At 46.5% G+C, this 24,322-nt stretch overlaps 1 protein-coding gene across 3 annotated transcripts in view; it reads left to right on the top strand.

The window, feature by feature from the left end:
• SIDT1 (SID1 transmembrane family member 1) overlaps nt 1–24,322 on the top strand; it is a 40,026-nt gene that overhangs the window by 11,376 nt on the left and 4,328 nt on the right. For 2 of the 3 annotated variants that reach the window (XM_072925684.1, XM_030266529.4), the window contains exons 2-21: nt 2,676–2,797; nt 3,764–3,934; nt 4,138–4,183; nt 6,627–6,728; nt 7,472–7,555; nt 7,686–7,779; nt 8,988–9,059; nt 9,425–9,518; nt 10,614–10,657; nt 15,033–15,104; nt 16,362–16,495; nt 17,117–17,190; nt 17,709–17,775; nt 18,414–18,487; nt 19,044–19,167; nt 20,178–20,295; nt 20,673–20,809; nt 22,421–22,529; nt 22,889–22,903; nt 23,682–23,758. In XM_072925684.1, coding sequence (XP_072781785.1) covers nt 2,676–2,797; nt 3,764–3,934; nt 4,138–4,183; nt 6,627–6,728; nt 7,472–7,555; nt 7,686–7,779; nt 8,988–9,059; nt 9,425–9,518; nt 10,614–10,657; nt 15,033–15,104; nt 16,362–16,495; nt 17,117–17,190; nt 17,709–17,775; nt 18,414–18,487; nt 19,044–19,167; nt 20,178–20,295; nt 20,673–20,809; nt 22,421–22,529; nt 22,889–22,903; nt 23,682–23,758 — 1,830 coding nt within the window. The remainder of the gene's footprint in view (nt 1–2,675; nt 2,798–3,763; nt 3,935–4,137; nt 4,184–6,626; nt 6,729–7,471; nt 7,556–7,685; nt 7,780–8,987; nt 9,060–9,424; nt 9,519–10,613; nt 10,658–15,032; nt 15,105–16,361; nt 16,496–17,116; nt 17,191–17,708; nt 17,776–18,413; nt 18,488–19,043; nt 19,168–20,177; nt 20,296–20,672; nt 20,810–22,420; nt 22,530–22,888; nt 22,904–23,681; nt 23,759–24,322) is intronic. The other variant, XM_030266535.4, reaches the window with a different exon arrangement.

Below are 24,322 nucleotides of genomic sequence, written 5' to 3' on the forward strand. Positions count from 1 at the left end.
TCCTGATATTCCTATTCCTACATGTATTATAAGATAATGGAATCAGCAGCAAAGCTGAATAAATGTTGTAGGTGGTGTATAATCAGCTTAGTTTTGTGGAAAAAGGGAAACCAAATGAGGGGTTTGGCTGCTGGATCACGGCAGAGGGAAGGGACTTTCTCCCAGTTCTCAGGCTTTTCTCTGTCGAGGCATTAATCACCAATGCTTTTGTTTCCCTTCCCTTGCGCTTCTCTAGAATAGATGGGAGACTCTTTTCTTAGTAAGGATGATCAATCATCATAACAAGTCTTCTAGAGAGGTTATGGAGTCTCCATCCATGGTCAGCTGGCTCTAGGTGATCCTGCTTGTGCCCAGTTCTGGTCTCTCCAATATAAGGAAGGTATGGATTTACTGGAGTGAGTCCAGTGCAGAGCCACAAAGCTGATAAAGGAATACCTCTCCTATAAGGAGAGGGCTGGGAGTGAATTGTACTCATTCAATGTACACATACTCATGTACAATTAAGAAAACCTGACTATCTGCAATATATGCATAACTCATGTCCTGGGTTATGGTCTTTATTTGTGAAATCCACAGAGAAGAGAATTTCCCAATTTCTGGCTTGTATTTGTGGATAGTTGAAGGATGTGTAAGCCAGTAGTATTTGCTGTGAGTTTGATGTGAGCTCCCCTTTGCATTGAGTTGATCTGCTGAGCCCTGGAGGGTTCACAGAGCCATGTCCAGCCTGAGGCGAGTGAGAATCACTTCACCTGTGGAGGTGGGCTTGCTTGAACTGTTTCATGGGCAACAAGCTGCTGGACAGGTAGCTGAAATGTGTCCTTTCTGCAGTGATAGTTGTTTTCCCCGTGGGTGGAGAATTGTTCCATGTCCTTGCAGGAGACTGGCTTGACCATTGTGTCTTCATGCTCCTTAGATTTGTTTTCTTGTTCCGTTCCAGTTTCTTCACTCATGTCCTCATTCCCTGTCACAGCAAACACCAAGAAACAAGCAGGAGTTCGTTCAGCCCAAGTTACACCAATGTGTGCTGGCTTGGCTCCCTTGGGGCAGCTACTAGGACTAAGGAAGCCACTGAATTATCTTCCAGTGCTGCCTGTGGTGACACCCTTCAGGTGTTTCTTGTGTGTTTTGCTTTGTGGTGCCGTTTTTCTTAACTTTGTTTTAGCTCCTTATGGTGAAATATACTTGGAAACAAAATTGCATATGTAGTTCTTGTGAGTGGAAAGCAAAACTGAAAAGCAGGCCAAAAAAGCTTTGCAAAGGTTTAGAAGCCAGAAGGCAAAGATTCTAATGAGAAAAGATTCTAATGTCTGCCCTTCTATTTCAAGGGGGTTTAATTAAATTATTTGGGGTTTTTTTTGTTGAAGACCTAATATTTTAGGAATTGGTGGCTGTCACCTCTGTATTATGGCGATAATGTCAGGAAAACTGACATGAATTGTGGCTTTCAGGAAGGTGTTTTGTTCTACTTGATGTCAACTCGCATGAGAGCCTAGAATCACCAAACAAGAATAAATAGGAAATTTTCTTTGACTTAGAATTGCAGAGGTAATTTCTCTGACACTGGTGTCCCTGGGGTAAGAATAAGCTGCTGTCTCTGATAACTCTCCTTCTTCTAGCTTCCTAATTCTGTATGTTCTTTTCAGAACATGCTACCTCCTTGTACATTTACTCTTCTTGGAGGGTATAAAATCAGAATATCTGTGAGAAGTCTTTTACTGATCTAGTGAGAGTTCATTATAATCTTTCAGGATGTGGCAGATTTAAAATGTGTATATATTATCTACTTAATATGTTTTCATTATTTCAGGGCCTCTAGTTGAGATGGACTGTTTCTTATCATATGATGAGTTATGCACTCTTGTATTTTGTATTCTTCATCAGTGGCTACAGTTCTGGAGAGGGAGCTGAAGGGATTCTGTTTTCAAATGGAAATGGTGACATTTCCATGTGGTACAGACAAACTTCTTGCTTCTCAAATAGTGAACTATGGGTTTTTTACATCACAGCTGTCCTACCTCTGCAAGCATGTGGTGGCCAATGATAATATAAGGATAAATTTCAATTGCTGGTGTAGCGGGATGCATTAAAACCCTTTCTCACAAGCAGCCTTTCTTGTCCACTTGAGGGCAGTCAGCAGTGTATTCCTGTTTTGTTAGGTGGGATTATGGTCATATTGGAATTGTTTACATGAGAGCCAGCTGCTAATCTGCTTTTTCATCCTTGGCTATTGATGTCATCTTTGTGACTTTCCCAGTAATGCTGATTGAGTTGGGCACATAAGAGTCCTAGCAAGAAAATTCTTAGTTGTAGCTTTGGGTCTATGTCTTGTATGTCTGCGTCTGTTTGCTTAATTTTTGTGAGGTAAGTTATGTGGGTTGCTCCCAACAGAAGCTACTAAACTCTCTTATGTATTCTGCATTTGTCCACTGTATCTTGTTGGACAGTCATCTCTGACCTGGGCACAGGGCTGTGATTCTGGACTGCAGCACCAGCAGAGAGGCACTTCCGTAAAGGATTTATGGATCTGAATAATTAGTCTAGTGATAAACACTGCTGACCTCCCTGCGCATATTTTCACCACCTAGGTCAAATTGAGGAACAGGGAAAGACTTCTCCCACCTCGATTTGGAGCTGCCACGTTCTCTACCTTCAGCTTATGCTCTCTTTTCCCCCAGGTGGATGCAGTGAGGGTGTATGTGAACAGCAGCTCCGAGAACCTCCAGTACCCCATCCTGTTTGTAGTGCGCCAGCAGAAGGGAGTGCTGTCGTGGCAGGTCCCACTGATTTTTCGAGGCCTGTAAGTACTGGAGACTCTTTGTGACACACTCCTCTACCAGCTGTACTCATCAGCAGCCTCCCTCGTGTGCTACATCTTGTAACCTGTGTACAGTGCAGGGCTTGGTTGCTCCTTGTTCACTGCCAGCTGGGTATAGGAAGACCAGGATTTGATAGTAACCCCTCACTTGGCAACCTGCTCTTGGCTCTTAGCTTCTCAGATATGTGCACAGGGTACCAGGAGGTTTGTCTGCAGGGGAGCTGCCCGTGGCACCAGTCACTGAATCTGCCACACCTTGTTGTTGTCCTTCCACAGTTGCCTGCCATGTGTGCAGGTAGTTCCTGGACTCTGGTTTGAACAGGCTCTTGGAAGAGCACTGTAGCTTCTGTGTAACAGTGCATTTGGGGAAAAAAGAGCTTCTGTTTCTCACCTCTGGAACATCTAAGTTAAGTTTATTCTAGGAGGTGGTTGTTTTGAGGCTGCTTCTTTATGAAAGCAATGCTGCTTTGTATCTTCATTAACACCAGAGCTCAGTGGGCTGCAAATAGAGAATTTTCAGGCACCTTGGACCATTTAAGATGTGAAGCTTCATCCTGTGACTGAATCCTGGTGCCAGCAGCAGATATCCTGCAGTGTTTTGCCTGATGCAGGTGATGGGTACAGCAGTGGCTGTCAGTGCTCTCTTTGCCTCCACTAAATGGCAGATGTTAGAGATCCACAGCTGTCGTGGGCATCCCCGAGGGAAGTGAAATGTTGAGGATGACCAGTCCCTTGTGCAGATTGCAAGAGGCAGCAGAGGTGGAGCTTGAATGCTGAATAAGAGTGAATGCTCCTGGCCTTTTAGATGAGAATTTCAGTTATGCAAACAGGGGGAAAATGATGCCATTCTTAGTGCTAAAAAACCTTTTAACTGCACTCTTTCTTTCTTTCTTTCTCTCTCTCTTTCCCATCCAACTTTCTCTCCCCTCATTTCCCTGGCTGTTACAGCTATCAGAGGACCTACAATTACCAAGAAGTGAGTCGGACCCTGTGTCCCTCTGAGCCAACACCTGAAACAAGACCCTCTGACCAGATTATATTTGTGGATGTCGCTTCCATGGCACCGTTCAATATTGCATATGAGCTTCTAGTCACCAGGCTGAAGAACTTCCAACTTGAGTAAGCTGGGATGAGAGAATACAAATGCAATTTCTTCATGTATCACTTGAACATCACTTGAGGGATTTGGTCCCTCTGCCTACTCTTCCTTTATTTTTCCTTCCCAGGAAAAAAAAAATAAAAATTGTTTAATCTTAGGGTACTTTGTGTCTATTCCAGCTCTGAAAGTTTTAGATCTCAACATTCTGGCATTTGTTTTCTAGGACCAACAAAGCCTTTAACTTCACTGCCAGCCCTTCCCAGCCACAGGTAAGGAGGAGTCCTGTGTAGATTGCTTGTATGTCTTACCACATCCAAGTGGTTGATGTGATCTTTGATCTTTCTATATGAAATTCAGAGTTCTATACTAATACAGTACAGAATCTAGAAAATATGAAAGCTAAAACTTAAGGCATCAATATGCCTATTAGTTCAGAAGGAGGCACATATGAACAGCACCTCCAGTTGAACAGCTTTGCTAAGAGCCCTGCAGATACAAATCCTCTCTTGAATGAAAATGCCGTTGGCAGTAACTGTAGAGATACAGGAACTTGTAGAGCTAGGAGGGTGTGTGATTTACCCAGGTTCTGGGACTCTGTTTCCCTTGTTGCTTTCGATGTTAATAACAGCATTTAATTTTAGGTTTTGTATTACCAGGCATCCTAGCTAATCCTTTTTGCTGACTAATGTCTTAATCTGGTTTGCAGATTCATGCAATGTTTTATACTATAGAAGCATAGGGAATGATGGTGACTCTTTGTAAGTGCTCATTACTTAGGATTTTGTAATTATAATATAGAGTGTTTAGGGTATGAAAATAACTTTGTGACTGTGGTCTGATTTTTTTGTCACAATAATATGAGATTTATGACTTTTAATTATTAACAAGGTGTATGGAGTAGAAGACTGCTTCTTCATTGGTATAATGCTGAGGTATTTATAAATCAAGATATTAAGCAGTCAACAGTGTGAAGAAAAAAAGGAATATTTAAAATATAGATGGGTGTTGTAAAAAGACATAAAAACTAAACGAGATGGCTGGAGCCCAGCTTGTGCCTGAGGGCAGAAGCAGAAATTGGATATGCTTGTATAGGTGAGAAGTGTTGGCTGGACGTGTTTTTAACACTTGCAGTGTGTGCAGCAGAGAACTGCTGGCCTCAGTGCCCTTGTGTTAATTGTGTACCTTGGTGCAAGCACGGCTTAGAGGAAATTATAGAAGAGTCCTTGTGGGCTAAAAGGTGGTCCTCATGCCTCTAAAACTTTCCAAGGGGAAAAAATGCCCCTGGAAAACCAAGGAGCTCAGTCTGCCTGTGTCCTTGCTTGGTGCAGACAAAACGTGCTCTGCTAAGGAAACTGGCTCGGTGAGTTTGCACTTTGCAGGGACTTGTGGTTGGAGCCAGCACTCCTTGAGCAGGGAAGGGACCCTGCTTGGGGAGGGGTGGTGGGAATAAAGGCTTTAGTAGAAAAGGGCAACTTGGAAAAGGCTTGGGTGATTTCCTGCTTGTCCCTGCCCTCCCAGTTCAGGGTAGTAATTCCTGGGAATGGCATGGGGGAAGAGAAACAGAAAGCAGCTGGAGTGCTTTAGTGCTTGCTCAGCACTAAAGTTTATGTACCAGGAAGAGAGCTCTACAGTCGGGACAGTCTCAGGTGATGGTTTTGGAGCAGGGGTGGTGGTAGCTTCCAGTGTAGCAGCAATGGCTGCCACAGTGTGACCATATGGAAGGGAGGAAGGTGGCTGGTGGCACTCCTCAGCTTTGTGTCCCTTTGAGGGGGTATGAGGTGCTCATCAGCCTCTCATGGTAGCTGTGGCTTGGAGCCTGAGCTCTCAGGGTCTGGCCTCCAAGGGGGGTGATGAGAGCCCTTGCAGCAAGCATCCTGCTGGGGCAGGCACAGGAGCCCCACTTCTCCAGCAGCTGGCTGGGGTAGTGCAGCAAATTTTTTACTGGACAAATATACAAATAATGATATTGCCTGGGACATCTTTTGTCCAGATCTGAAAAAACAGCTTTTTCTAACCCCACAAAATATCCTGTAGGCCTGCTCAATGAAGGAGATGCCATTCCTTCCCCCACATGAAAAGTAGGAATATTGCCAGATATTAGTGTTTCACAAATTGTTTTAGAGTTACAGCTGAAGTATTTTCAAAGCTTAAGTGCAGAGAGAAACCCCCATTATGCTTTGCCTTCAAAGCAAAAGAATAACCTGAATCCTACAACTAATATCAATAATTCATTTATTAAACTCTTGACAGAGTTTCAGCCATTTGACCTAATATTGTTCACAATCTGTCTTTGAGGCAACCCCTTTTGAGAAAGCTCTGTGATGTTTTCCATATATAAAAGTACAGCCATCAGTATGGAAACACCTGGAAATTGCTCATATCAATGTAAAATGGAATGGAGTGCAAAATGAAGTCGCTTTAGCTTCCTCAGCTGAAAAAAGCTTAAGGGAGCATAAGCTATGCTGTGTTTTACATGTTGAAGATGTTTGTATCTAATAGCATACTGTGCCAAAGAGACAGTTGCCTGTATATATTTAATCTGCTGTTCTGTAGTGTAAGGTCTTAATGTTTGAAATCTGATTTTTTTATGAAAACCATCCACATCCAACCCCAAAGCCCATCTAGGGCTGTTGAAGTAACTAAGGGAGGTGTTGAAGATATTGCCAAGGGTGATTTCTGTATCGTGACTCTTGTACTCTGCTTTCTCCGCAGTATTTTCTGTACAAATTTCCTCAGGATGTCGATTCAGTCATTATTAATGTGGTGTCTGATGCAGCCTACCCATGCTCAGTTGTCTCTGTCCAGGATATTGTGGTAAGTCCGAGCAGAGAAGGGTGAGGAGCTGCCTGCTTGGAGCTGTGTCCAGCTGTGAGGGGTCTGTGCCCTGCAGAGGGAAAAGCCCAAGGCAGGGCTGTGCCCTGGTGGTGGTGGTGAAGGGAGCCCCTGAAAGAGGAATGAAAATTCTGTGGGAAGGAGGCCAAGTCAGAGATGCTGAGTTCAAGCAACTCATACAGAGACTTTTGTAGTAAATAGGTGAACAAGCTGTTCCTTTCTAGCGTGTCCATAGGGAACACATTCCACATAGGGAATTTGTCTCCCTTGTGAGGTTTTCTGCTGCCCTGTGATATGGGTCTGTCTCCCCATGGAGGATGTTGGATGGGACGTCGGTGGCTCAGGGAGGGAACAGTGCTGTTCCCTTGACTCTGCCTTGGCTCAAGACAGCTTAGGGAACTTCTGATTTTCAGACACATGATGTCTTTCTTCCTTTCCAGTTTGATTTCCTTTCTGTATATTTCATCCTCTTTCCTGGGGTGTTCCCTGTCATGGAAGTCGGCTGTTGCTTGCAGCTGGGAAATAGCCCCATACTTATTCTCTTTCCCCACCTCCCTGAATAATGCAGGATCCTGCAGTATAGGAGCAGACAGACATGCAAGACGTTCTGTTCCCTTGGATACCCCAGCTGGGGCCTTTTTTTGCTGTTCTGTGTTTTCCAGCTGGCTTCCTTTGAAAATAGTTTGGATGTTGTCCCTGGTTTAACCCTTAGTTGTCTGTTTTAGTGCCCAGTGTATGACCTGGACCATAATGTGGAGTTCAATGGAGTTTATCAGTCTATGACAAAGCAGGCAGCCATAACAGTGCAGGTGAGATGCTGATTTGTGTCCCAGTGTTTTCTAGTGCCTGTGTAGCAATTAAAACCTGATCTCTAGCCTGTTGGAGGGGAGAGGCTTTGTATCTCATGGATTTTCTGTCTTCTTCCACCCTTCTGTGCAGAGAAAAGATTTCCCAGGTGAGCAGTTCTTTGTTGTGTTCGTCATCAAGCCAGAGGATTACGCCTGTGGAGGTTCTGTGCCTTCTTCAATTCATGGTAAGTTGTTCTGGGAGGTTGATTTGATTGCTGCATCTGAGTGATGGAGCAGTGGGAGTCTTTTGGGACCTTCCTGTGGGATGCCACCGGGTGATTTTGTAGGACTGTCTTATCCAGGTAGTTGTGAGGAGAGCGAAGTATCAATTTGATATTGTTGGGCCATCAAAACTCTGGATAAATGCAGGAGGTGGCTGGCTAGTACAGTGGCTGGCATGCTGGGGTTATGTGCTTTTCAGCAGCACCACTGGAGCCTTGGGAGACACTGGAGACATCCAGGCAATGCTGCTTACAGCTTTTTGTTTGGTTCTCACCTCTGCTTCCTGCTGCTGTATTATCCTCCTGCCTCCATGGAGCCTCAGATCCTGCAGAGAGCATCTTCTCCAACTGCTGTCTTGGGATCTGTGACAGCTCTGAACTTGGGGGAACAGGAAAAATTGATAATTCTGGGAAAATAGTTTTACAAAATACTTGTTCTAGTGTCTTTTCCAACCAGAAAACACTGTGTCCTCTTGCTGGGCAGTTGTAAAAGCAAAGTCTCCACCACTCATTTAGTGGCTGTAACTGGAGTGGGAACATTCCTATTCTCAAAGCCTCAAAGCTTCTTCCCTGCAGAAGAAGCAAGACTGCAACCAATAGATATACTGGGCTCCCTCAACAGCTTTTTACTGCTCCCCTGCCACCTTTCTGCCTCAGTTTTACCACAAAAAAGAGAACTGTGCCCTTTGGGGTGTCATTCTCTCATCCTAAGGCTGTGAGCAGAGCTGTACTGGCCAGGTATGCTAAGCCCTGCAGGAAACAGAGCAAGTTTCTAGAGTGGCATCCTGCACAGAAGTGTTTTACTCACAAAGATTTGGCCAAAGGCAAAAATGGGCTCCCACTACCTGTAATAAGAGCATATCTCCTTTGGGGATTAAATGAATAGGACATGAGATGCCTTTGGGATTCAGACATCCAGACTTCAGCAATATATGGAAGGCTCAAGCAGGGATTTCTAATCTGAAAAAAAGTTTGTGATCAGGAAGAAGGGGGAAACATTCGGTAAAGGCTGTGTATTGATAGATCAGAGAGCATTTTAAAGCAAAATCACCCACACATTTTAATGAAAAGCTGGACCCTGTTGTTTTTGCAAGTTCAGAGAACCAAGATCAGTGCCAGAAATGATTAATGTTGATTGTTCTTATATTTTCTGTACACTGTGCACCTCACAGGGAATGTCAACCGTACCTGGAACCTGCAGCGGACAAAGAACCTTCAAGTGACAATTGTACCCTCCATTAAAAGTCAGTGTCTTTGGGCAGAGACTTTGCAGCTTTACAGGGGAACTTGGCACTTCTGAATACAGGGGCATGACTGGGCCAGCAGCCTCTGGAGGAATGGTCAGAGAGCACCAGCAAAGGAGACAAAACCACTTGGAGCCTGCTCCCTTCCGGGAAGGGCTGTGTGGCACACCAGCTAGCACTGGGGGTGAAGAAATGGGGGGAGATCGTGCTGAACAGGTTCTGTCAATTCTTTTTGAAGAAAGCCAAGGGGTTTGGAAGGGCGGTTTGGGGCTGGGAATTTTTACAAGGTGGTGTTGGGAAGAGTGCTGACCCTGAGAGGTGCTGTTCCTGCTCTGTGAGCTGACTGATCCCTTCTCTTTCCTCAGAGTCTGTTTATGTCCAGGCCATGTTCTTCAGCTTCCTGAGTTTCCTCTCCTTTTACCTGGGCTCAGTGGTTGTTGCTTTTGTGCACTACATTAGGTGAGTCGAGGTGTTATAAAAGAACAGCCTTCCTGTTTCTTATTATCAGGAACACCACACCCTGCAGAAATTTTGGGATGAGTGGGGTGACAAGCATCTAAGCAGAGCAGCTGAAGAAGTTCATGACTACTCAGTGGGCTCCTACTGACCATCAGCCAGAAAATACTTCTTCCTCTGCTATGGGGACCCTGGGAAGGGTCTGCCCTCCCAATCTTGTAGTGCCCCAACCCTGTGTTTTCTTATGTAAGAACACTGGGCAGCAGGTTGGAATTCTGAAGGGACCAGTCTGGGATATGGAGTGTGAGAGCATGCTGGACTGAGAGCTGCAATAAGTGGCACTGACAAAAATTGGGCCTTGGAGTCCCAAGAATGCTGGTTTCTTTCCTTATCTGCCGCCCCTGCCCCAGACTTTGATGTCTGGGCTTGTGTTGAGAAGAATATCTGCGTGGGCATGGCTTAATTTCAAGACACAGCAATAAAAATACATTTCATTGGAACAATTCAATGAAATTACATAAGTGCGTGGTCTTATTTGCTGGTATTGTTCTGTGTTGTGGGAATATGTTGGTACGGGTTTTTTTGTTTGTTTGTTTGTTTTTACCATCTTCTTTCTGCTTGACCTGCATTGACAGGGGTGATATGGGCTTCTTAAGCATTATTGTCTCTAAATCCTGCTGCCACTTCAATAGATTCATACGTGCTTGTTCCCCTGGGCAGGGAAGATGGGTTTGGAAAGATGGTGCAAAGGTCTCTCCCAGCAATATGAGCTTTGTAGAATGGGATAAGTCATGGAAATAGTTGTCTTGCCTCTAGTGGATAGCTGGGGGGAGGGGGTGAAAAAGCCCTCTGTTACTTTGGAAGTTAGAGAGGTGGACAGCAAGCAGTCATATCTGAGTTTTGCCTAGTCCAAACAGTGTTTTTCTTTTTTGTTGTTGTGTGTGTTTGTTTCTTTTGTGCTTATTTTTGTTGGTTTTATTTGGGTTTTTTTACAGCTTGCACCATGTTTACCTATTGGTGTCCTAGATAATCCTGCCATGGCTGGCAGCTGATGAGAGTTGTTGGCTTGTCTCATGAGTGCTGTCTGTTGCTTTGCAGGGTTCAGAGGAAGGCTTCAGCTGGGAGATTGAGCCCTGAGCATGGTAAGGTCTCTTCTCTATGGTGTGACAGCTTTGAGTGAGCAGCACAGGCCCTAGGCCAGGCAAAGGACAGGCTGTCAGTCAAGTGCCTTCTGTCCTGGAGCTATCTTCCCTGGTAGCTCACATAGTCTCTGCTGCTGAGGAAAGGTATTAGAGCTTCCTCTCTGCCCTCTCCAGGGAGGGCCTTTGAAGCCAGCTGCCCTCAACCTGGTCCTGACTCCTACCCCTAGGAGCTGCTTTTTAAAGGGGTGGAGGAAGGCCAAGCCTTTTCTGGACCTGGCTACAGGCTAATGTTCCTGATGCCAGGTCTGCTGATTTTTAAACAAGGCACTTTTGAGTATGTCAGCTCTTATGCTTTAAGAATTCCTCTGCCTGGTTTAAGCATGGGGTCTTTTAATAGTTTAATTTAATTTAAATGTGAAATTGTTTTTCAGTGGAAGTTGCAGACAGCCAGGTGAATGAATGACTAACAGAGTTAGGTATTGGTGTTTATGATGTTTGTGTTGGCACTGGATTCAGTTTACTTTGTGCTGCGCCCACATTTCCCCAAGCTGCAGCCTTCTGCCTCATAAAAACAGAGCTGCATCTAAGAAGCTGCCAGTGAGAGACGGGAGATTTTGTCATGTGGATGGGGAACACTGGGAGTTCTTGCTTTCTGGTGAGGTGTGGGAGTCTTTTCATTTTGATTAAATATTTAGTGCCTGCAAAGTAGTTCAAAGCATTGGTGCTGAGGTCATTTGTACCTCTCTCCTGGAGGAAGGGAGGACATGGTTTTGGCAGCATTGAAAGGTTCTTGATGTTATTCCTTTTTTGATGTGAGCATTTTCAGTCTCTCCAGTCTGCTACATCCCATCAGATAAGCATGGTAGTATAACTGAGCTGTGTGTAAAGGATCAGCAGTGGAACTTCACTCTGACTGGCATTAATTGGCTTAATATTTCTGCTGAGGACCTGGGGGCATTTGAATTCTTAGACTTGCTTTGTCAGCCACTAAGATCCACATGTATCCCTGTATTTGGAAAATGTGTGAAAGGTTTTTTTTTTTTTCACAACATGTGCAGGGAACTGTAAAAATGTCAATAAATATACTCAAATTTTATATCATTTGGGATGGATCCTGCTGTAAAACAAGAGCAGGTCTTAGGGCACTGGAGTAATGGGAAAGGCCTATGTGTTGGGGAGTTTGAGTAAGCTGAAGGGACCTGTCCAAGGCTGTGGAAGAACTCCAGGGTGCTGACAAGGAATCACTGTTTAAGACAAGGAGGCACAGTCTCAGCCAGGTGAGACCAGAAGTCACAGGGAGTGCTGCTGATGCTGCAGCTGAGGTTTAATGTGCTGAAGCCAGCTTAGAAAGCTGCCTTCTGAACTGCTCTGCTGAGAGGTGGAAGTTAAATTCTGGTGTTTGGAAAGTTCCCAAAGAAGCTGCAGGGCACAGATGCTGGATTTAGTAAGGACCTGGAGAGTAGAGAAGAGAAGAGAATGGGGTTGCTGAGCAGGGAGGACTGCTGAATAGCATCCCTGTGAAGGGGGAGAGGAGCACAGTTCTTCATAGTTTACAGCTTTCCTCCCAGAGGCACCTGCTGCTTCTGTGACCTGTCCTCTCCCTTGTAATCCATTGCCACTTCCACATACCTGGCACTGCATGTTGCAGCCACGTCCTGTCCTCTGGGGAGGAATCATGTCCTACCCACATGCTGTTTCTTCATCTATTGTCTCTTCAGGGTGTGGCTGACTGATGCTTATAAAACGGTAATTAGCAGCTTCCCTGTCTTCCAGATCAGTGGACACACTGGCTTTCTCTGGTTTTGTTTTTTTTTTCCCCTCCCCTTCTCACCCTTTGGAGTTTCTTTCCCTCCCACGTACCCCTGGATCTTGCCTTCTTCATTACTCCCCATTCCTTTTCCCCACCAAGGAACTGGATGGAAGTGCTCAGCAATGTGTCTGCCATTGGTCCTGAAATGTCCTGCCACTCCATGTACCTCCTTGCTCTTGTATCCATTTTATTTATGGTTTCTGTGTTTTTTATTTTTAATCCCATGGCACACCTTCCCTTCCACATCCTCACTATCTGGTGGAGGCAATCCCTGGAGGAGCCACGCCTGGTGTGGTACATTTACTTTGCTGACTCACTCTCACAGTGGGAAGTGGGATGGAAATTAGTGGGTGAGCTGGGTCCAAAGTGGCTGTTAGAGACAGGGCAGAGTGCCTTTTCTCCTTGGCTTGCCTGCTTTGTCCAGATTTAAATCTTTGATAACTTGGGAGAGAGGGTTAACAGGTCACTTGAGAGAATAAATCCTGGTCTAAAATTTGGAGGGAGTCTCCTCTTGGAACAGGACTGACAGGCCTAGGAATTGTGCTTGTGCCTTGCTGCTGTGAACATGAGTGTAGTGAAGGCTGTGCTCCAGGACGGCTTTGATGAATGGAGACGAGAGATCTCTGAAGGCTGCTCTTAGAATATAAGATTTATTAGGGATGGTGAAAGGTCTTGCTTGGAGCTGCCAGACGCAGCAGTGGCAAGGCCTGAGGGGATGGGGGTAGAGACCTTGAGAGACAAGGGGTAGAGAGAATGCCCTAGGAGAGGGTGGAAGTTCCAAGAGGGGGAAGATCCAAGAGGGCGTCTGGCCCCTCAGGGACCCCTTATCAGGGGGCTTCAGGGTGGGCTGGAACAAGACTTAGGCCAATGGGGTCACAGACACCTGATGTTTCAGGGGAGGGTTACAGGTGTGGATGAACCATACATTTTGGGGGTGAGATAGAACAGTCAATTTGACTTTTGGACCTATCTGTAGGTAAGGCTATTGTCCAGCCAATAGGGGGGATTGTTTTCATCCTGGCTGTACTATTGTGAATCTTTTGCAGGCAATTATATTTATCCATCCTTTCCAACACATGAGGAAATGCTTTTTCCCTCTTCCCAGTGATCTGGATCTCCAAATGACTTTTAAAGAAACAGGAAAAGCTTCCATGAGAAAGGGAGATTGGATTGGAGGTGATGAGTAGAACTGCATCTTGCTCCTGCAGCTACCTACAACAACATCCAGCCAATCTCAGCTCAGGGCTCAAGGGCTGTCACCTGGGGGCTGCAGTGTGCCAGAGTCCTCCTCTGGTGCTCGGTCCATGCCATGTTCACTTCTGATGCTCCTCTGAGTTGTTTGTTTTCTCTGTTAGAGGGATGGGGCAGGAGCATAAAGGAGCCAAAATGTGAGACCAAGTCTTCGCCCCCAGCCTAACAAGCACAGCAGACAAGCCAAAGAAAATCAGAAATTGGGATTTGAAATATCAAATGTCATTGCTGGATGGGTGCTTCTCTGACTTGGGGTCAGTCAGAGGAAAATTTTAGATCTCTCTATATTTGTGGCTAATGAAAATGGTACAAAAACCTACACAAGGTGTTACAGAAATGTCCAGAATTTCCACTTGGAAAGAGCACTCTGCCTGTGCCTGTCAGTTTGAGACCAGTTGTGTACTGGGAAGCCAGAGATGCAGCTGGGGAAGCCAGGCCATTGCCAGGCTGCAGTAAGGCTTTAAATACTGTGCCACGTTCTGCATTGCTTTGCTGCTGACTGACCACATGATATTGTTGCAGGGAGGAAGCTTTAAAGCAACTTAACCTGTCTCACTGTTTGTCACTACTGGAAAACATGGTCCTGTTCCTGCTGCCTTGCTTCCCTCCCTCTTGTGACTGACCTCTCAGGGAAGAGATTCAGCTGGCTTTGTTTCCTGCCATGTAGGTCAGCTGCTGAGCTCCACCATTGGAAGCAAAAAGAGGGAATGTGGAGGCAGGAGAGCACTTCTGCTTGTTTTGTATATGTGGGCAGGAGGCAGGATCTTCCTAGCCCTCAAAGGCTTGTCCTTCTTATCATCAGCATGAGATCATTACCACTTTTTGCATAAAGCATTTTTTTCTTTCTCCTTGTTTGGTTAAAATTATGTAGCAGCTGTCCTGCCAAAGTCTGTGACGCTTCCAGAGATAGCTGAAGATAGCAGTATTTGAAGAGATTTGAAGAGTTGCATGAGATGGTGGAAAAAGAAGAACTAGAAATTCAGAAGGCTGTTAAGAATATCATGAGACTTGCTCTAAAATTGGCCAAGTCTTGCAGCCCCCCAGTGTGATCTGTGCAGGGTGCTGGAGGGGGGCTCCTGCTGCCAGTCTCACTGGCACCCTGTGTGGGGAGGCTGAAGGGAATGGGTTTCCTTCACACTGCAAAACAAGGGTTTCCCTTTTGCACAGTATGCTCTAGAGGGAGATTGCCATCTGTTTAGAGAAATGTTCCTTTTCCCAAGCCCCTCCAGCTCTTCAAGCTGTTTATATTCACCTCAGAGACATTTTGAAGCACTGACATGAAACTAACTGTCCCTTCTGGGTGTTTCATTGCAGGATCTGGGATGATGACTTCCTCACACCCCATCTCAGCCAGCACTCCTGAGGGAAGCAGCTATGGTGCTATTGGTACAGTATATTCCAGAATTTGGGCACAGGGACGCTTCTCCCTGGGGTGGAGGTAGGCCCTTTTAGGGAGATTTAACACCCGAGGAGAATAAAGCTGCAAGCTACTTTAGCAGTGTCTTGCAACTATTAAAAAACAAACAAACAAAAAAAAAACAACCCAAACAACCAAATTGCAGTTTTTGAGGTTCAGGTTGCACTTTAGGGAAAACCATCTGCATAATAAAAGTGGCAAACCTGAAAGAGATGCCCTAAGAGACTGTCCCTGGAAATGTGTCTTAGACAAAACTACAGTCACCTGAGGGCTGTGGGTGACAATGCTTAGAAGCTGCCTTCTAAATGCTTCAGGCAGGACATTTACTAGTGACTGAAAAAAGTCCCTTGCAAGCAAGCTTCTAGGAGCCTGTTACTGGCTCACAGCCTGCCTTTAAACCAAAGCATGCCTATCCCTGGGAGGCTGAAGGGTTGTGTGCCATAAAGCAAGGCACAATCAGAGTTTCTTGCCCCCAGGGTTTTCACTAGGGAAGAAATAATGTCATACTGCCAACAGGTGAATCATGGCCTGGAGGCAGAGGAGAAAATAACTTCCTGAGGGCTTAATGACCACTTTACCCCTCCTTCCCCTTTTTAAGAAATCTTTTTAAAGCATTTGGGAAATGAGGAAGAAACCTGTGTTCTGCCCATGTTGATGTGAGCAACGAGCTGGGAGTTGCCCAGCCTGTGGGAAGTGAAGGCAGGTGCTGCTAACCTGTATGTGACCAGTACCAGGGATGCAGTGGGAATAAAGCTGGTACTCTGCCTGCTTAGAAAAATCGGCTTTCTTCTTTGTCTTTTGTTCTACAGTATTTTTAGAAAAGCTTAGTTATATATAAAGCTTACATAAAATCTGAAGTTTAACTAGGTGAGTGTGGTTTTGACCCCTAACAGTCTGCTTCTTTCTCTAGAGGTATTTGTCTCATCTCAGAATTCCAGATTTCAGAGCCCAGGCTAATAGAGAGTAGAAAATGTTAAGTGTTGAAAAGTAATAGAATAAAAGCAGAGTGAAAACTGAAATGCTGCAGAGAAGGGAAGATAACAAGCCTTCAAACTGCTCTTAGCTGAGCACCTAAAACTTTTAGGAAGGTTTGGGATCATGGAAAAAAATTTTTCCTTGAACTGGCCCTATCAACTTGTCAGAGCATCTGGGACAGCTTGATTCTTGCAGTGCACAGAGGGGTTTAGCCTTTACCCTGTGTGTCTCCTCTCCCTGCTGTGGCCCAGACGAGTCCAGCTCCAGCGGCGGCCGCCAGCTGGGGGCCCCGCCTGGCTCGGACACAGACAGCTCCGTGGAGGAGGAGAGCGACTTCGACACCATGCCCGAAATTGAGAGTGACAAGAACATCATCCGCACTAAGGTACGGCTGGTGCTGCAGTGTGGGCCTCGTGCTGGGTCATGGGCACCTCTGGATCACAACCAGAACTGGTTATGTCCCTGAAATCTCAAAAATCCTGTTCCCTTTCAGGGTGGATTTCATCTAATACAGCCGAGTGAGCTTCTTAGTCTTTTTTCAGTCACTGAAAGTTTTCTTACTGTGATTAGAGTGCTGCTGAAGTGAGTGCTTTAATATGGAAAATCAAAATGTATTGGGGACTGTTGAGAAAGGAGGAAAACACCCAGAGAGTGTCCCAGAAAGTTCAAGGAGGTGTGAAGATAGGGAGAAAATAACCTGCAACAGTAGGTAGCTGTTTAGTAAAAGCAGGGTGACTGCAGTGGAGGTACAGAGGGGCTTTAAGCCAGCAGCTCTCAACTGCCTCCTTCAGTCATCCTGCACTGCTTTGTGTGGTTGGAGACATTCCTGGAGGTCAGAGGATTTTGCAGAACTCACCCCCATAGAATCAAGGGACACAGTGAGTTCACTGTGTAAAACCAGTTCAAATACCACCAAGCTGCAAATATGTCAAGATCTTCTACTGGCACCTGTAATCTACATTGGTTCTTCTTTTCTTCCCTCTTCCTCCACTTGCTAATGTTTTAGGTGTTCCTCTATCTATCAGACTTGTCCAGGAAAGACAGAAGAATTGTCAGCAAAAAATACAAAATCTATTTCTGGTAAGAGAAGGCAAACTGGTAAGGTGCAAACTTAGGATCCAGAGTCTCTGGCTGTGGAGTCTGTCCATATGCCCTAATTCTGAACCACTTCTGAACTACCCTGTAGCCCATTCTGGCCCTGTTCCAATCAATAACTGCAGATCCCACACACTTCAAGTAAGGATATTTGTGTACCAGTGCACACACGATCCTGGCAATGGATTCTGTTTTGCATCATTGCTTTTAAGGGTGGTAACAACCAGTACACTGAAACATAATGGAAAGGGGGAGAAACTGGCACTGAAACATGAGCTGGTGACTGACATCCTGGCTTTTCCTGTGCCTTTAGCATTTGTCTCTTGTTTGCCTCCTGTGTCCATGAGCACAAGTGCTCCTCTGCTTCAGGGGCTCACAATGAGATCATACCCCAGAGCAGCGAGGTGTGCACATTCCTCCACAAGCACTGTGGGGCTTTCTTCTGTGTGTGCACCCGTGGCTTTGGTGTGTGTGTAACTGCTGCTGCTGTCTCCCCTCTGCAGGAACATCATCACCATTGCGGTGTTCTATGCCCTGCCGGTCATCCAGCTCGTCATCACTTACCAGACGGTGTGTTTGGCTCCATGGCTGCCCCCTCTTGCTTTAAACTTGCCCCGTGGTTGTGTTGTGCAAGGATGACAGTCACAGTGAAGCTGGGATCACCCAGGAGTTCTGCTCTGTGTGAGGAGCAGTTTACCTTAGCTGCTCTCGCTGCACTGTGTTGATGTTACAGTGAGCTTGGCTCATTGGGCTTGCATTTTTGCTGTTTCTGCTTGGGAAGGGGGAGTGCTGCTGTTTTCTTGATCAACTGATGTCTCATTTGGGTCCTGTTTCATTTTAGAGACAGGAGGAATTTGATGTTTTCTCTAAGAGACAGCTGAAAGCAAGCAGTGTTTTCTGTGATTTCTCTTGCCTTCTCCTAACTTTGCTATATTGCTGTCATGCAGATATCTGCAAGCAGGTCTATTAGTGGGGGGGTTGAGAGCGCACAATGTTTCCTCTGAAGACTATTATCAGGTCTGTGGCCCTTGACAACATCTTGTCCCACCCTAAAAGCTTTGCTTGCAGACGTCAGTACTCCCTTGTGCTGGTGCTAGAGCTAGGCTGTGTCCTGTACACCTTGTGTTTGTGCTGTGTTTGCATGGGGCAAACCCCCCAGAGCAGGGAGGATTTGCTAATTGCAGGCCTCCCACCTGCTCTCTGTCCAGGTAGTGAATGTGACTGGCAATCAGGACATCTGCTACTACAACTTCCTATGTGCTCATCCCCTTGGGGTGCTGAGGTGAGTGAGCCCTTTCATCACTTTGTCTCATGCCTCCCGAGTGTTTGTGCTGTGCCCAGGTCAGGATTTTATGCTTGCCAGGCTCACAGTAGCAATGTTGGTAAGACCACTGGGAGTTTAGGACTCAGATCTTTGTGTTTTGCTCAGCAGTGCTGCTCTGTTGCAGTGAGACACATGCATCCTGGAACTTGTGGCACCTTGCAAATCACTGGCACAGCAATGAGGTGCTCCTGTGCTCTGTTGGACACTTGTATCCAAGGAGCAGCAGCTCTGCAAAGAAGTTCAGAATCAGTCCTTCCAGTGTAGCATTTCTCTAGATTAATGTGTGAGTGCAAAGAAAGTCCAGAGTTGGGAATCTCACAGAAGTGTTACATTAACTGGGACAGGTGAACTATTCAAATTAAATTGTCATCTGGAGTGTTAGATTGCAGTTTGGCAGCTGCTGAGGTGGAAGGTGGTGGAGGAGGGAGCAAAAATGGATTCAGCTTATCACAACCCAGGGTTCAGCTTCCTGCTGCTGTGCTGCCTTTGTCTTAAACCTTCTTCTTTCCTGCAGTGCCTTCAACAACATCCTCAGCAACGTGGGCCACATGATGCTGGGCTTTCTCTTCCTCCTCATTGTGTTGCGCAGGGACATCCTGCACCGTCGGGCCATGGAGATGAAAGATATCTACACCCTGGTAGGAAGCATGATTGCCTGGGAACATGGAGTGAACTCAAAAAACAGAGTGATACACAATGGGTTTCCATTTGTCTTCCTGGCTGGAGGGTTGAATCCTCCTCTTCTTTAACTCCTGTGCAGAAGGGTCTAGGTGGGATGCTTGTGTTCCTGCACACCCCAGTGCTTTAGTGCTTACAGTGTGTCCATACTGCTGTAGTGTGACCCAGCCTGGGCCTCTGAAGACAAGGAGATGAATAGTGGAAGGACTCCCATGGCTCTGGCTTTTCCTGCAGCACTTGCTGTGGAGGAACTGGGACACGAGGCGTGTCCCAAGATGCTTCTCTTTATAGTGAAGTTTGATTTGTCTTACACGAGAGCTGCTTACGGTAACTCAGAGGAATTTGGCTGCCTCAGTCTCTGATGCAGAGACTCTTGTAGCCAGAACTTCTGTAGTCTCTCCTCTCTCTGGGAGAGGATGGAAAAGTCTGCAGCCCTGTGAGCAGAGGTGCTGGTGGTTTCTGGAGACAAACAGCTCTGTTCTCACAGACTTGGTAGCAAGTAAAGGCATTAGGAGTTGTAAGGGTGTGCTGCTTGTGGTTTTCAGGTGAAATCTTGGCCAAATTGTCATGGAAATGCCTTCTCACATTGGCTGATGGGCTCTGCTCATGAGCTTCTAAGGCCCTACTGATCACAAGAGCAATTCTGGTCAGTCCTCTTTCAGTTTTGGGCAGGATGTAGCATGGGATGAGGTACAGGACAGAGATTTTCAGTTTCATTATGTCAGTACTGAGACACTGAGGTCTTCAGATCAGAACTTCCAGCAGGATTAGCTTAGGTTTGATGCCTGTGGATTCACCTGGCTATGCCATGTATCTAAATCCAGAGCCTGTGGTTGCACACAGGGCACTGTGCTGCACTGGTGACTGGAGGACTTGTGTAGGAGTTAGGAGGGATGAAGTGATGGAGAATGGAGGCTTGCCTGTGATCAAGACACTGAGGGCACTTAAATACAGCTCTGCTCTCTTCCAGGACTATGGGATCCCAAAGCATTTTGGTCTCTTTTATGCTATGGGCATTGCTCTGATGATGGAAGGGGTGCTCAGTGCCTGTTACCACGTCTGCCCTAATTACTCCAATTTCCAGTTTGGTAAGCTGAGTTTCCTTTCTCCTTTTGAGCAGGAGCTAGGGTTTGCCATGTTCTGTCTCTTGTTGAGTTGCTGATGTTTCTCATCTCTCTAGCCTTGCAACTCTCCCTAGAGCTTACCTGTTTCAGCGCTCAGTCAGGAGGTTGTGATGCCCTGTGGGCACTTACTTTCTGATCCCCTTTAGTTTTTCTTGCCCCAGAGCATGGAGATGTGCTGCTGCAGGGTGGCAAAGCACAAAGTGCTGTACAGTGCAGTGCAGCAGCAGGGCCAAACCCAAGGCTGGCAGGCACAGATCCTGATGCTTTGTGTGCCCTTGGAACAGCTTTCTGGGGCCACTGGCAGTAGGTGTTCACACTGTTTCTGTTGTGTCCCTCCACAGACACCTCCTTCATGTACATGATTGCAGGACTGTGCATGCTCAAGCTCTACCAGACCCGGCACCCAGACATCAATGCCAGCGCCTACTCCGCCTATGCCTCCTTTGCTGTGGTGATCTCCCTGGCTGTCCTTGGAGTGGTATGGCTCCCTCTTACTCCACTGCTTCTCTGGGAAGGAGGTGACATGGCTGGGAACATGGCTTAGGTGTGAAAATGTCTGGGGAAAGCAACAGAGGAGGAGAAGAGTGTGTTAAGCAGCTGTTAGCATTTGAATTCTCAGTCCTGCTGGGCTTTCCTCTTTGCTTCCCCTGAGCATTCAGGTAGGAGAAGAGCAGAACAGTTTCCTCTAGGTGGGCTCTTGTTTTGGCTTTGCCCACCACCTGCCATCCTTCTCAAGAGGAGAAATTCATGCATCCAGATATACATGTCCAAGTGCACAGATGATTTTCCTGGGGTGTGATTCACATTGGAGGAAAGAGGGATGAGGCTGGCTGGACTTGCAAGACAGGTATCTTATACCTAGTTGCTTGTGCCTCTTTGTCCCCTTTGGAATACTCCATGTTGTTTGTCACAGCTTCTCCAGTGGATTTTCCTATCTCTGCAGAGGAGAAGGGCTAGGATAATGTCTGGGGGCCTCTCAGGCAAATTCCTGGAGTACCTGCCTGTGGAAGGGCACTGGAGCAGAACCTACAAGAACCTTGCCTGTTTGCTCTTAGCATTGCAAGTACTGAGCTGGGCTTTACCTTGGAGGTTTCTGCTTCTCTTCTTTTGAAAGACTCATTTTCATTCATCAGTAACCAGGCAAAATCCATGGAATTCTTGCTCTGAACTAGCAGCTAGATCCCAGTGGGCTGTTAGCTCCTGACTACCACATAATGGACAGGTCTCTGTTTACGAGGCTGTCTGTGGGGTAAGGCATGCAGGAGGAGCTGGTGACCTTGGGACTTCCCAAGAATCTCTTGATAGCTGTAGTAGATCTTGACAAGGTTCAAAACCCCTGAGACTTTATTATGGATTGTTCTGTCTTTTGTGGGATGCTTTGAAGCTGTTCAGTGGAGCTTGAAAGCAGCATGTCTCCCTTGTTCCATTCATGGATAGGTGCCTTTTCCACTTGCTTTTTGGTGTGTGGTTTTTTATCTCTGCCCACACAAAGTGAAAATTTCAGGCGAGTGCTTTGCCCCTGGGTAGGGAAGTGGTCACAGTCTGATGGCAGATCAGAGTTTCTGGACTTCGTATTGTATGAATGAAAAATTGGGATTTTAATGTAGCATTAACCGGTGCTTGCTTGCAGGTGACTTCCAGTCCTTAAATAAAATGAAAATGCACCATAGGTGCAATTGCCTGCAGAGCAGTTCTATCCTTTTTGGTCTGCTTCAGTACAGTTGTTAAAGTAATGTTTGGTTCCTTGACTGCCTTTGTAAAAATCCACCTCCTGACCAGAGAGCTGCTGCCCAGCCCAGCAGAGAGAGATTGCTTGGCCTTGTGTTTCTGCTCCCTGGGCCAGCTGCTGTCCATCCAGTCTTGTCTAAAGGGGCATTCAGAAAGAATGGTCTCCTCTCCAGGATTCTGAGCTAATCTTGCTTCTCTGGACTTCATTTTGCGTTTATAGATCTGTTTTATGGTTGGAAGATTTAGGGTTTTTTTCCTGTGTTCAGTGAGGTTGTTTAATGTCCCATGGTGATACAGGACAGGAAAGGATTGTCCTGCTGAAAGAGAGCTCAGTTTACTTTAAAAATGTCTTTGCTTTCAGGTGTTTGGGAAAAATGACATGTGGTTCTGGGTTATTTTCTCACTGATCCATGTTTTGGCCTCACTGGCTCTCAGCACCCAGATCTACTACATGGGTCGCTTCAAGATCGGTGAGTGCTGTGGCCCAGCCATCTCCTCCTGTGTGTGGTGCCTCCTGTCCTCACCTGCCTGTGCAGCGCAGTCCTGTGGCCCCTCTTCTGGGCTACCCTGTCCTCTCATCCATCTGATGCTTTCCTGGCCTCTGAAGTCCTTGCGCTCCTGACTCCCATGGGAACCAGCAGGGGCTGTGTGCTGTCTGGTGGCAGGACTGCAGGGCTCTGAGGGAGCTGCAGCTCTCCCTAGTGCTGTGCTCGGAGGGGTGACCCACAGCCTGTCATGACGTGAGGTGGGGAGGGTCTGCTGGGGAGCCTGGCTCTTGTGCTCTGCTTAAACCTATTTCTTCTTCCTCTTGTGCCCCTGTCTGCCTCAGATGACCCTGACTCAGGTAACCACAGCTTTCCTTTTCCCCTGTTGAACGGATGGTGCTGAGCTGCAGCAGCCAGGGATTGCATGGATGTGTGTGGGGAGGCAGCATCGTGTGCCACCTGGGGTCAGCTCCTGGGAAGTGAAACCAATTTGCCGGCAGCACTGCCAGTCCTGTTCCTTGGCAGCAGGGGAGTGAGCCAACACGGGAGAGCTCAGATCTTGGTGCAGGAGCCTTTTCAAGCTCTATGTTGTGGCTAAAGGGGAACATGTGTATTCATGTATGTTTGTCCATCCCTGTGCCACTGATGGCTCTGCCATGAAGCTTCTGCAATGATTTTGAGAGCAGGAGTGCCTTGAGTGAGCTCTGCCCCTCTAGGACCCTCTAAGGCCTGTGGAACCTGTTTTTACTGTTTCACCGCTCTGGCAGCTTGTTCCCTGGAAGGTGCTTTTCCCCCTTCCTACACACACACACACACACACACCTCTTCTGGAGATGGTGTTGCAAAGCCAGCCTCTTTACACATACAGGCAGGGCCTGTGTGACTTCTGAGCAGTGCTAGTGTAGAAGGGATTATAAAATTTATTTTTGTTGTAACTTATTGTTCTGGACAGCTGCCATCTACATCCTATGGTGGATGCCCTCCTGCTCAGCACGGAGTGCTTCCAAAGGGCAAGACATGAATCTGCTGACACCTTGGGCTCTCTGGTGTCAGCTGGTGGGTGTCAGCTTCTTCCTCATAGGCATTTTGGAGCTCAGTGTGCTGGCTGTTCTGGCTTTCTATCCTTTGCTTTGACAGACATGGGCATGTTTCGGCGGGCAGTGATGGTGCTGTACACGGACTGTATCCAGCAGTGCAGCCGACCAATGTACATGGTAGGTGACTTCTCATCCCAGCATGTCTCTGCAGTTCCTCACTTCTTTAGGCAAAGTGCAGAGGAAAGAGGTAAAAATCACTTTAAAAAGTGATGGTCCTTGCTTCTCCTGTTCTTCTTCGCCCAAAAAGGTCTCTGCTGGAGTGGTTTACTCCCAGCCTCCAGGCCTCCCATGATCTCAGCCTTGGTGAATAAAACATCAGCGCAAAGGTGATACAAGTGTGACAGGATTTGCTTTTGCACTTGCTCTCTGGGAGCATCCATTCAAAGGAACAGGTACAAGACTCTGTGCAGTGCAGCCTCTCTAGGGTAGGCTGCAGCTATTTTGGTCTGTGACTTAAGCAAAAGCAATTGCCATTTCTGCAGCACCTCAGGGCAGATAGCAAAAAGTTGAGAAAAGGTGGTTGTTACCTTGTGTCCCACTGATTGCTTTCTCCTTAGCAAAGAGTGCTAATTAGGGCTTGAAGCCACATGAAGTTTTTATCCATAAGCCTTCCTAATTTTTTATTTATTCTCCCATCTCTGAATAAGCAAACTTGGTCCACTCAGGCATGAAGTAAGCCTG

The sequence above is a fragment of the Taeniopygia guttata genome, chromosome 1, assembly GCF_048771995.1.
Source record: "Taeniopygia guttata chromosome 1, bTaeGut7.mat, whole genome shotgun sequence".
NCBI lineage: Eukaryota > Metazoa > Chordata > Aves > Passeriformes > Estrildidae > Taeniopygia > Taeniopygia guttata.